Consider the following 13,451-nt stretch of genomic DNA (forward strand, 5'->3'; position numbering starts at 1 on the left):
CAAAGGGGCTGCAGGGGGAGGAGCTTTGTTAGGGGATCAGTGATAGTGGAGTTGTATACACCTGTAACAGAAGGAGCACCCTGAGAAGCAAACAAACCACACAACATTTATTCTTAAATAATAAATAAGTGGCAAAAGAAATATAGGAAAGGAAACATTCATGAAATCCAAGTCGCTAAAGTGCTTTCAAACATAAATTTTAGAAGACCAAGAAGCCTCATCTGACTTTAAAACACTTATAGATATTGAACAATTATTTAAACACGGTCCCATAATATTTCAGAAGGGAAGGGAAAGTATGTCTTTCTTTCTTGTTTATGAGTTCTGATATATACAGCCTATCAAATGACACTCAGGATAATACAAGAGTATTGCCTAACAAGAAAACTGAAATGTCCAAAGCCAAGTTTAAGGTAAAGATACTATAATTCATTCATAGAATGAATGAATTATATGGGGTATAGGGTCTTTGCTATTTATAAAGACATTTGATTCTCTGGAGGTTAAATGAATTTATATTTTCAAATTCAGAGTAAGAACATCAGACTTCACCTATTAATCTACACAGTATATTGAACCAAATCTCAAAATGAGGCCCAGCAGTAAATATGTTTTTTTGAACTTTAAATCCTCCCTCCTCAAGCTCTACAAAAGAGAAATAAAATCTTACATGAAATTAACTGGTTCAAGTGCCTTTAAGGAATGGTTTCCATTCTAGAGTGAAATGGGATTTTCCCTAAATCATCCCTTTGTCTTCTTAAAGCAAGTGGCTTTACATTGTATCCTGACACTGGAAGAAGAAAATCCAGCTGAGAGTACTGGTTTTAGACAACTTTTGTCTTGTGGAAAATGCCATGAGGGATGAGCACATTGCCCAGCCTTTGAGGGTCGGGCCTGTGGGCCTCATCAGGCTCCCACCTTTCCTGGCTGGAGCCCCTCCAGCCCCAAGGAGTCTGAGCATCCTCGGGCACTGGCACCCTGGTGTGTTTTCTTGGTCTCCTGCCGGGCAGAGCTGGAGAGATCAATGGCCACATCTTCCAAGCCGTTCTCAGGGCTGGCTTCATCTGAGCCTCTCTGGGGTCCTGCCTGTCTTGGGCTAGAACCTTCCTGGAGGTGGTCTGAGTCCCAGAGTCCTGCCAGCTTTTCTTCATTTCCTGGTCTCCTTATCATCCCTGTGGATTTTTTATGCATCCCTTGCAAAAAAGGAAAAGAGAAAAAATAAAAATAGATATCTCCAAATTCAGCAGTTTTGTAAATCTCTTCCTTGTCTTTGTTCTTTAAATCCCATTAAAAGTGCCCTCATCAGTGCCTGTCTCTGGGGCCTCTAGGGGAGCCAGGTAGGTAACTACCCCCATGAAGGGTAGAAGTCTGATGTCGGCCTGTGGAGTGCAGCCAGCAAAGGTATCCAAGTGATTTTTTTTTTATTTAATTGTTGCCAATGTTTTAAAATCAGGAGATTGCACATTTAAAGCCAGACTTCCAGCTTCTCTGAAAGTAAGAATGTCTGGCAGCACTGGACCCACTTTCTTATGTGGCCACAGGTCTGCAGATGCTAGTAAGCACCATTGCCCCACACCTGGCTTGCTTGTGGAAGTTCAGAGGGGTGGACTTGGTTCCCTGCCCAAAATTCTCTTTGTTTCTTCAGTCTTTGAGGGCAAAATCAAGGCCATATTTACAATTGTTATCTCTAGTCTCAGCATAGCGAATGATGGGTAGGGGCTAAAAAAGTGTTTGCAAAACAAAAAATCTCCCCACACCAACCTAGAATTCCACACACACACACACACACACACACACACCTAACTCTAATCTCCCACCCCGCCCTGGGTGCTATCTTGTGACTCATTCCTCCAAGGTGTGATCCCTGCCCATTAGTCTCTGGTAACAGCAAACAGAAAACAACCAGAATGCCCAGCCCCAAAGCTTGGACCTCACCCATGTAGACTGTTCTAGCACCAAAAGTCTAAGAGACAGAAAAGCAGGTTGTTAATGGCAGAACTAGGACCCAGACCCCGGACCTCCTGGGTCTGGTATGCAGGGGGTTACTGCTTAGCACTGTCCTCATTCCTATTACCATGAGCTCTAAATTGTATGGTTTCCAAACACTGTAATAGCACATGACATTTTGGAAACATATTTCACATATTACAAGTATATCGTTCTACTCTTAGAACCAAAGCCTGATGTGACCTTTCCACACACTGTCTACACAGTTCTGATGAAAAATAATTCTACTGACCATAGTTCAAGCCTTTGAATTAATTAAAATTGATGTGATATTCTGGGCCCAAATCTGAGTAAATGTACATTGACTGGCTTTGCAAATGGCTGCTCTTCAGGGAACCCTGCCCCTTCCCCCAGCATCTCTGGCCCTCTTGCTGGCTGCAGGGCCCTCTTCCTTACCCAAGAGCCAGGGTGCACAGGAACCAACCAGGCCACCCTCGGTGGAGTTGAGGACGGAGTCTGGCAGTGGGATGCAGTGTCGCACCATGGCCCCATAAAGCCCGTACTCGGCCATCACGCTGCTGCCACCCCAGCGCTTCTCCCGTTTCCGCCACTTGGCCCTCCGGTTTTGAAACCAGACCTAATGTGAGGCAGGACAGGAAGCAGAAGAGCATATAGGAGGAGACACAGTAAAGAGGATGCTCCTAGGTATCCCTGAGCAGGGGGTTCTAAAAACAGCCAACTAGTCGTTCAAGTCCCACACCTTACAGGAGCTATGTCTACTATTCACTCAAAGCTCACAGGGACTCATCCTATTGTGAGGATAATGTTCAATCAGTTTCCACTAAGGTTTTCCAGAGAGCCAGGGATGACAAAAATAAAATTAAAGTATTCTTTCCCACATCATGTAAAGAAGTGGACTACTATGTCTCCTGATTTTTCTCATTGATTGGAAACAGTTCATGCTTGCAATGGTCCCTTTTAATATCAGGTTTTTGGTTTGTTGGTGCTATTTCTCCTCGAAAATATTATCTTAATAAAGAAACAATATGGAATATTAATTAGCTGTTAAAGAGTTAATGGCATATCTTCTGACCTGGAGAAATGTCTAAGATGTGTTGTCAAGCAAAGAGGCTAAGAAGTATAACACAATACCTTTTTGTAAAAACAAAGAGCAAAATTCCATGTGTATAAGTATACATATATCTACAGGCACATACATATAAACATATTCAGTGCCAAATATATATGACACAGAGATGGTGTGCAGAAATGTTACAATAGGCTATTTATATTCGTTTCTCTCAGGGAATGATAGTCAAAGAGATGATTGATAGATAAATGACAGATAGATAGATAGTTATAGATAGATATAACTATATATATAGTTTTTAGTTGTAGCACACATTATTGTGTAATTTTAAGGAATTAATTAATAAAAGGAAAAAATCATTCAGGTTACAGAGGATGTCTTCTTGGAATAAGCATACAGAATGGCTCTAGCATTGTGGTACCTGCAGCTAAGTGAGCCTCAGTTTGTGTGTCAAGGGAAATGTGTTGGGTTGTTTAGAGGTGGCTGTGTGTATATGAGAAAAACATGTTCTCTGTGATGTCTTTGGGAAAGAGAAAGGGGACTCCAGACACCTGTATTCGGTCTTCCGGGAGCTCAGTTTTCACAGCCAGCATTTCCCGGGCATACACATCAGGATAGTGGGCCTCGCTGAATGCCTTCTCCAACTCTTCCAGCTGGTGGGCAGTGAAAACAGTCCTGTAGGAAGACCCAAAGCACACGCATGAGTGCATGTCCACAGGAGACTGCCAGGCTTCCCAGATGTAGAAGACCCCATGCCCGCCTTTCCACACCCTAAAAGGCCGCCTCATGGTAACTGGATATCCCACCTCTGAATGATTAGCCTCTGGAAAGTCCAGAAGTTTGGTTCAAACAAAACAGAGTTCTTTAGTATATTTTTCCTCCTCAATGAATTCAAGAAGATCTACTTTAAAGATCCACAAAAATGTGTCTTTAAAATGTTACAAAGATTATCCTGCAGCCTCCTGTGAATAGCAGAATTATGTTCTCAAATGGCTACTGTGTGTCAACCAGGAGGCCACAGGGCCTGCCATAATGCAGTCCCATAGATTCTCAGATTCTGTGTCCTGAGTAAAGGGCCAGGGAAGACAGCCTGATTGTATACCTGTGCCGCCTCTTCTTCCTCTTGCCAGGGGTGGGGGACACTTTCAGTCCACTCCTGTCTTCAGGTGGGCTGTCCTCATCTGTTAGCACAGGAGAAAGAGATTTTAAAGGTGAGCACATTACCTTTTATTAAAAAGAAAAAAAACTGTTTTTAAAGGTGAGCATATTTTTCAGGGCACCTGGGTGGCACAGTCGGTCAAGTCCCCCATTCTTGGTTTCAGCTCAGGTCATGATCTCAGGGTTATGAGACTGAGCCCCAAGTTAGGCTCCATGCTGAACGTGGAGTCTGCTTGAGATTCTCTCTCCTTCATCCCCCACTTGTGCATGCGCGCTCTTGCTCAAATAAATAAATAAATCTTAAAAAAAAAAAAAAAGGCGAGCATATTTTTCACTTTCTCCTCCAGATTCTAATATGAGGACTGAAGTTATGATTCTGCTAGGGTATGTGAGTATTTAATAATACACTTTAGCATTGTTAGCACTTACTATATTCTAGGCACTCTGCTTAGCACTGTCCATGCATTATCGCAGTTATTCTTCACAAAATAAAAGAACTCCAAGGTAGCTGCTATTATTGTCCTATTTTTACAGATGAGGAAGCTGAGATGTGGGGAGATTAAGTAACTTGCCCAAGATCACACAGGTTGTACTTGGTGAAGTTGGGATTCAAACCCCAGACTGTGTGAAGCTACTTGGCTGTTAATGGCACTCTCTACCCCTACTTAGCTCCCAGCTCCCAAATTCATCCACTTCCTTCCACCTCTAATCCCTCTTCTTAATCCATACACCAACATTTCTCTAAGCAGGGGTGGGGGCTGAGGTTTGACATCAGAACCCTTGTCAGGACTTCACTCCCTGCCTTGCTATACCAATTCTGAATCTCTGGAAGTGGGGTCCAGGAAACTCACTCTTGACAAAATTTAGCCATATTTTGCCTTTCATTTTATCAGTGTCCACAGAGGAAAGAACTCATCCTATGAAGGCAGTTTCTGGATTTTTAGTGAAATTACTAATAGAAGGGTTTGTTTTATCTTACAGAGAGACTTATGAATAGATTTTTAAAAGCAGAATGAAAGTTTGCTTGCCTGCTGATCTGGCATGTTTACTTTTATTATTTTGTCTTTTATTATCAGTGGATACTCAATGTACGCTTTTTGCCTTGGCTGCCTGGATGCTCAACTCTAGGTTCTACTATATAGTTTCTCTCAGTCCACGTTTTCTTGTATAATTCTCCGTTTTCTTCCACCCACACCCCAGACCTCTCAATTTTTTTGCCTCTGCTCTTTATAGAATTTCATGGCCTCCTTGTCTTTCCCCATATTCCGCCTCAACTTCTTTGAGGAAATAGCTGGGCTCGGAACAAAATGCTGAGCATAGAACAACGAAATTGACGAGGTTACTTCCTTTCTCACGTGTGGGGAGAAGGGAAGTCTGCGCGAGGTTGAAAAGCGCAGTACCTAGACTCCCTTTTCAGCACCCCAGAGGCGGACAGTTCCAGGCCTCCAGGCCTCGAGCTCTTCAATCTTTCAATCCAGCAAACCTTTGAGCGCCTGCAGGGTACTGGGTTCTGTGCTGGTGATGAACAAGCACACCCAGGCCTCACTGACCTCTGCCGTTCGCAGAGGCCGAGACTCGCCCCGGGCGCTGGGGAAAAACCCTCAGGAGACCGCTGCTTGGTTGCCGAGACCCCCAGGGTAGGTCCAGAACCTGGTGGTGGTGATATCTGCTGTGCTGCGGGACCAAATCCCGGAGAAGAGGCAGGGATTTGGGGAGAGCCAAGCGGCAGGGAGCGAGGCTGCGAGAATACGCCTCCCCCGACGGGGCCACGCTCTGGGGTCCCGACTCCCCTTAGATCCAGGATGCTGGGAATAGGGGCTCAGTGAGGCGATGGTGAGTTACCCCAGCATGGCCCCAAGCCGGAGGAAACAGGGGCAAGACCCTGATGGCCTGGCCTGATTACCGGACGTCGGGACGCTCTCGCTGCTCTTCTGGCTGCTGAGCTGGGGCGGTGGACGACCTGGGGCTTGCTGGGCAGCAGGTTCAGGCGCTCCGGGTGGCAGGAAAGGCACGTCGGCTAGGAGCAGGCAGGGCGCCCGAGCAGCCACAGGAGGCTGCGCGCCGAAGCCGCAGAGAAGGCCGAGCCCCAGTGGGAGGGCCCCGCGCGCGAGGCAGGAGCCCCCGAGACCCGGACCCGTGCAGGGTGCGGCCGGGGAGGCCTCACAACCAGATCCTGGCCCGGGGCCGGCAGGCGCAGGCACCTCAGCCTCCAGGCCCAGCAGGTCGGTGATGGCGAAGCCGCGGGGGCGCGAGCCACTAGGGGAGCCGCCAGGCACCAGCGCCCTGCTCCTGGAGCGCCCGTCGTAAAGTGCGTCCCGGTAGGTCATTGCTTCTCAGTCGCCGAGGCTTGACCTTCTCTAGGTCACGTTTGCAGAGTGGGAGCAGCTCAGAGGACGCTTTATACTACCGGACCGCCCGTCGGGCGCGGAAGGCCAGGAGGGCTCCAATCAGTGGGGCGCGGACGCGTCATCGCCTCGGACCCCGCGAGATGGGGACGCCACTAGTTTCCCTCCCCTCGGTCGCCGCCCTCCCAGCTGCAGTCCCCTCAATCACCTCCTTCTCTCTCTTCTACAGCTGTCCTCCTGCCCACTCCCCAGCCGATCCCCCCATCCACCGCCCCCCCCCCCCATTCTCAGGGAGAAGAAAGTAGGAAGGGGACGATCCGGCTATCTGCCTGTTCCTCTAAAAGCCGCATATTCAGGCCCCGGTGTGGTCTTCCTTTCTCTAGGTGGAGGTCCCGCTCACAGCTGCCCCAAAGCCTCCTCCCAAGACCCAGTTGCCCATTAAGACCTAGGGCCTCGGGGTACCTGGCTGGCTCAGTCAGAGGAATATGCGACTCTGACTCTCGGGTTGTGAGTTTGAGTCCCACGTAGGGTGTAGAGATTACTTAAATAAATAAAACTTTTAAAAAATATTTTTTAAAAAGACTTAGGACCTCATTCCCAGCCACACTACCACCAATACAACACACGCCAGCCCTCCAACTCCACCGCCAGAGCCTTCCCCGAAAATCTCAAGGGGAAGGGAGTGGAAAGCGTTTATTTAATCCACTCCCACTTCACCTCCAGCCAAAGCCACTCCCAGCTCCCTAAATGGCTTTAGCCGGGGCAAAACTCACACGAACTGGGGGAAGAAGTAGAGAGAGACAGATGTAGAGTGGACCGAAGAAGAGTGACCGGTTTAGTAAACAAAAGTACTAGAGGTCCAATGAAATTTGAATTTCAGATAAACAACGAATATTTTTGTGTGTGTGTGTAAGAATATATCAGTATTTTATCTGGCAACTCTAAATTGAGTGTGGGGGGGTAAATCGGAACATAAGACCTGTCTGCTAGGAGGCACCCCTCTTCAAGGAGGCAAACAAATTACTGTCAGATTTTAGGATTATTCAAAGAAATCCCGATTGTCCTGTGAAACTTCCTGATTTGTTAAAGTTGGCGCCAAACAAAGCACGTGAGTAAACCACTCCTGGCTCACACGCCAAAAATTTGAGTCCACCCAACCCCAATAGTTCTAAACCTTGAGCCCACCCTTCCCAAACATAGAATCCTGGAAACGGAATCTCTTCAGTGTCTCGCTGAGGGCCCAGCAGTCTGAGGTATCTAGCGAGAGAGGTGAAAACTCTCAGCCCACCGGGACGCGGCGCCGTTCCCTGCGCGCGCGGGAGAGGAGACCGAGCCCTGAAAAGTGGGTCTACGGCTGGCTGCACCTTCGAGTGGGTCCTCTGTTAAACATGCAGATTAGAGGAGCTTCCGATAAAGATAATTACAACAGGCTGGGCATTAACTTTCCATTATTAAAGACCCAAATCTCCCCCCTCGCAAGCTGTTCCTGGTATTAGCAAAACAATAACTTTCCTTTGGGATAATTGTCTTTTGAATCGCTGGGGGTCAGGGGCGGCTTTAGACGCCAGCGTCATTTTCGGCTCCGCCAGGAATTTCTCCCCAAATTTATCTCTGGTTTTAAAGGAAGGTGTTATTGACACAGGACCCAGCCAAGTGCTCTAGCTCTTTGCCCAGCAGAATAGTCGTTTGTAATTAAGAATTTGGGCCCACGGTTTAGTAAGACACCTAACGATCCACACATTTTGAGACCAAGTCCGGGGTGTAGACAGGCGGGACCATCCGCCCCAAGGTGGCTCAACCGGGGTCAGCGCCTGCAGCCTGGAGTGCCAAAAACCTCCCCCCTCCCCCCGCCTCGGCTAGGGTCTTAAAGTCTCTCTCCCCTAATCCTTTCCCCGGGGAGGCAGGTGATTACCGAGAGGACAGACCTCAAGTGGATGGCCTGGAACCCAGAGGTATCAAAAGGCCGGCGGTAGGAGCCCAACTTCGGTCACCCCACACAGTGACTTCCGCATAGATCAAAGAGCACACTGGTTAACAATCCTTTCGTAAGGATCTTACAAAACCTCTTTTGCAGATGAGAAAAACTGAGGCTTATTAACCAGGTCATACCAGACACGGATAGAGAAACCGGGAAAGCGAAGCTGAAAGAAAGCCGAAGAAGGAGCCGGAATTGCAACTCTAAGGGGACCTTGCAATTCCTGCGCAGGAGCGTCCCTAGAGCCTCCTCCCGCTCCCACTGCAGGAAGGGGCCCTCTGGACCAGGTTGGAGAGATAGATGAACCCGGGGTGTCTTCCTTTTTTGCAGAGTGACAGTGGCGGAAGCGCAGCGCCTGAGGACACTTTCACTGTCTCCTCCCCAGGGAGAAGCGCCTCCCCTACCCCCTTGCGGCTTTAATCCACGTCCCCACTCCCACGCCCAGCTGCTGCGGCGGACCATTGACTTGCTCGCGGAACTCTGCGGGATCCTCTCTAGAGGCCCGGCGCGGGGGGATGGGAACGCAGCCAAGCGAGCCGGACTAAGCACCTGGCTCAACGTCCGCCAAGGTGCGAGAGCGCTTCCAGTCGTTTAGGAGACTGGAAAGGAGAGTGCGAGCTGGTACCACCCCGAGCCCACCCACGTTCCGCGAGTCCCCTGGCGCCCTGGCAGGTGCGGAGTCTATGGGTGGGTGCAAGGGTTTGGTGAACTTTTCCGCGCCCTGGCTGGGTGGAGGGTAGGCTCCTCCCAGCCCCCTCTCGACAAACAAATCTGCGGCCAGGAGAAGAGCCCTCTGGAGCATCCCCGCCCTAGCTTACCCCCAGAGTCGTTTTGGAACCCTAAATCCGTTAAAGGGTCCGAATCTGTCTTCATCAGCCAGGATTATCTGGGATTTAACTAATCAGTAAAGGTTTCTCTGCTCATTATTTTCCAAGAAAGGTTTCCATCCCCTCTCTGTGGCCAACCACAAATATGTGCTCCATTTACCCTGGCCACCCACGCGTTCCGGCTTGGCCCAGCGCGAGACTGACACTGGACCCGGTGTGAGTGGCTCAACTGAGACGCGTCCTCGGCTTTTAGGGAGCCGCCCCTGGCCAGGCTGGCAGCATTAAAATACAGTAGGAGTACGGGTGAATAAAATGCATCTCCATGTGAGTGCACAAACAAGCCCTATGGCTCTATTCCTCTTCTGATTTTCTTCCTGCCTCTCTGGCTACTCCTCGGTTGCTTTTGTGCCCCCCTCCCCCTTAAAGCCTGTGTAGATACTGTTCCGCCCTCTCTACCATCTCGTGCCCTGACCATTCTGCCTGCACACCTGCCCAACCTCAAGTGCCAAACCACCCATGTCTTCGCCTGGGGACTTTCTCTGGTCTCCAGAGGCCACTTTGCCCACTAAACAGAGGTGCCAAGGATTAAAACACCCTGAGAAGCCCTGGACCACCTGCCCCAGGTCTAGAGTGGAATAACTCAGGAATGCATTCTATTCTGCTTCCCAGAGGTCCCCAGCAGGGTGTGCCCCAGTTACTTGCTAATTATCATATCCAAACTGCTTTCTTCCTAGGTGCTGTGGGCGCCCCACCCAGACTCCTATTCTTGGGCTCTGGCACCTCCCTCCAGCTGCTGTGAATGTAGGCTGCTAAGAGCTCACCATTGCCCATAATGAGAATTGCCCCCTGCTGACAAAAGACTTTAACCTACACCCCCCATCCGCACATCCAGAATGTTTGACTGACTTATATTAGGCACGATACAAGGCTACCCCTTGCCTCCAGAGGGACAATTCCGTAGAGCTAGTTCTGCTTCAAACTTCTTTCTGCTCAAGGATCAGGCCAAGGCTCAGCTCGACCTATGAGCACACTCTTGCCCAGCTCCTCCCCCTTCTCTGACTTCCCTAATCCCTGAGACCTCTTCAGCCTCTTCCCCAATAAAGCTCATACATCCACATTCTCTCTCCAGCTCTGCTTCTAGGAACCTGTTCCCACCTTATTTCCCTGCTTCCCTATGGTGTTGCCCAAAAGCATCTCCCAGATAAATGACTTATCCTGGAGTGCTTGACTCAGAGCCCACCTCTGGGGAAACCCAAACTCACACATCCTATTTCTCAGGCTCCCCTGGGCACCATTCTCTCTCCCTCACATGAGATCCCATGATTCAGTCATCATCTGCCTGCCAAGAACTCCCAAATCTGTCTCCAGCCTGGGATGTGCTCCTGCAGTTCAGGTTCACATCAGTGGCCTCCTGGACTTCTGTCCCAGTGTCCCAGGAGTACCACAGCACAGTCCCATCAGCACTGAATACAACATCTGCCCCTCATGTCTGCATCTCCCCAAGACTTCTTCAGCTCCACCCCAGGAACCCAAACAGAGCCCTCCCCACCAGGTCTACCTCCAATTACCAAAAATAACATGAGTAACAACAAGGGCTGACATCTCTTGGGTTCTTACTATGGGCAGCTACTATTACATATGCCTTATCAAAAGGATCGCATTTCATCCTGACCACAACTCTAAGGGTGGATGCTATTGTTGTCTATATCTTTCAGGTAAAGAAACAAAGATTTGGGGAGAGGGTAAGTAATCACATAAATTACCCAAGGTCACCCCACTGCCAAGTGGCAGAGCCAGATTTGAACGCAAACACTGTGAGACTAATGCATAGTTCTGCACCACTAGCTAGCCTGCATCCGTCTTCAAGTTCTCTCCCTGCCCATTGCCACACAATGGGTCTGGCCAAGCTAGCACTTGCTAGAGGGAAATGTATTTGTCAGTCGATGGCTACTCAGTATCCAAACAACTCTTAAGGTGCCCTGCAAGAGGTGCTCTCTTTGTGTGGGGTAATGGGTGGATGCTTTCTCTTCCCACTCTCTGGCAGTTCAGTTATAACCTGGAGTCCTGGGGCCAGCGCAAAGGGCCAGGTATGTAGTCCTTCCCAGATTCCCCTCACCCCACTGGAAAAATCTCTTCTACGCTCTTGCAGTACTTGATGCTCCTTATGCCATCTTGTCTTACCCTTCAGTTCTTTTGTATCTGTCTTCATCCGTCCATCGGCTTCAGGTGCCCAGGACCAAGTCTTACTCATAATCACATCCCACAAAAATGCTCTTTATCTTCCAAGACAATGCATTTCTTCATGTGGCTTCTGGATTGGTCTCCTCACATTGGACCAGTGGTTCTCAAAGTGTGGTCTTCAGACCAGCAGGACCAGCATCACCTGGGAACTGACTAGAAAGACCGACTCTGGACCCCACCCAGACTTACTGAATGGAAACTGGGGGTGGGACCCAGGAATCAGTGTTTACAAGCTCTCCAGGGGACTCCACTGCCCTTCAAGTTTGAGAATCAGGGTCTTCTAGCAATGTTTCATGAACCATGTGTCCTTCTTTGTTTAACAAATATGGTCTGAGCATACAGACCTCATGCTCTGAGGAGCTATGGGGAATGCTTGAGTTCAAGTGTAGGATAACAGTTAACAGCCAGATGTGAACTAAAGGAATGAGTAAATCAGAGGCACCAAAAAAAGGAAGAGAAAAACTTTTATTTAAAACTTCTGTATGTTAAAAAATATGTTAATAATAAAACTAATAGGCTCCATCAGTGGAGCATGGGCTGTGTGCCAGGTGCTATGCTAAGTGCTTTATATGTATCAATTCATTTAATACATGCAAAAACCCTAATGAGGGAAGTCTTATTATTATTCCCATTTTGTGGATGAGAAAACCAAGGTAGAGAGCTGTAACTAGTCTGGCAGGCAGTGGAGAAGTCAGGATCTACTGTCAGCCTTGAAGCAGCAAAGTCATGATGGGGAAAATGACAATGTTGGGGGGAGTAGGAAAGATGGCAGAGGACTAGGGGACCCTATTTCAACTGGTCCCCAGAATTGAGCTGGATATCTACCAGACCACTCTGAGCACCCACGAAACCAGCCTGAGACATAAGAAGATCTGGATCTCTACAAGCAGAATATCGCAGGCGGTTGGTTTTGAGGTATGAATTGGGGAGCCCTGAATCAGCGGGCAGATATCGGAGGATAAACGGCAGCAGGAGGGTGCCTGGCCACAGGGATCCTACACCGCCAGGATCCTACACCGCCGGTGAGCGACAGCCTCAGGCGCTGGGGACAGGCACAGACTCACAGACCGGTAGCAGTGGGGAAAGGACTTTAGGGCAGCCCCCGGGGCGGAAACCCGAAGCGGTGGGGTCATGCACGTGCGAACTGGGAGTGGCTAGAGGTTTTAGAAGCACAAAGGGCAGAGACGTGCCCGACCTGGAGGCATGACTGGGAGCACTGCGGAGGGGCTTACAACCCAGGACACTCCAGTTTATAGCAGCACGGACAGAATCGGAGACAGTGTGGCCTGGAGAGCTCACTGAAGAACAGACTGCGGTCTCTCTGCTCTGAAGCAGAGGGTTGAAAACGGTCTTTTCTGCTCTGACTCGCGGAAGAGACACAGAAAGCCACCAGGGAAGGCCGCCAGAGAACAAAAGCCCCAAAAACTGATTCCCACTGAGCCCATCCCCCGCCACAGGGGGGCAGGGCAACTCCGCCCAAACGGGGTTGCCTGAGTAATCAGCACGGCAGGCCCCTCCCCCAGAAGACAGGCTGGGAAAACAAGAGGCCAGCAACCCTAAGGTCCCAAGAAAACAGGTGCATCTTGCTTGGGTTCTGGCCAATAATTTGGACTCTATACATTCCCTCAAACACCCATCAACAGAATGACTAGGAGGAGGAGCCCCCAAAACAGAAAAGATTCAGAGATTATGACTTATGCTGCAGATTTACAAATGGATGCAGATATAACCAAGATGTCAGAGATGGAATTCAGGCTAGCAATTGTGAAGACAATGGCTAGAATGGGGAAATCAATTAATGGCAACATAGAGTCTCTAAGGGCAGAAATGAAAGGTGAATTGGCAGAACTTAAAAATGCTATCAATGA

General features: G+C 49.0%; 1 protein-coding gene across 1 annotated transcript; it reads right to left on the reverse strand.

The window, feature by feature from the left end:
• Positions 1 to 829: 829 nt before the first annotated feature.
• VSX1 (visual system homeobox 1) lies at positions 830 to 6,730 on the reverse strand. Its single transcript, XM_006741180.2, has 5 exons — positions 6,099 to 6,730; positions 4,140 to 4,218; positions 3,589 to 3,712; positions 2,404 to 2,584; positions 830 to 1,193 (listed from the first exon to the last, which is right to left on the reverse strand). The coding sequence occupies exons 1-5, from the start codon at positions 6,520 to 6,522 to the stop codon at positions 907 to 909; spliced, it is 1,095 nt and encodes a 364-aa protein (XP_006741243.1). The 5' UTR covers positions 6,523 to 6,730; the 3' UTR covers positions 830 to 906.
• Between the last annotated feature and the right edge of the window lie 6,721 nt (positions 6,731 to 13,451).

Source organism: Leptonychotes weddellii, chromosome 10, assembly GCF_054177405.1.
Source record: "Leptonychotes weddellii isolate Sample4059 chromosome 10, ASM5417740v2, whole genome shotgun sequence".
In the NCBI taxonomy this organism is placed as follows: domain Eukaryota; kingdom Metazoa; phylum Chordata; class Mammalia; order Carnivora; family Phocidae; genus Leptonychotes; species Leptonychotes weddellii.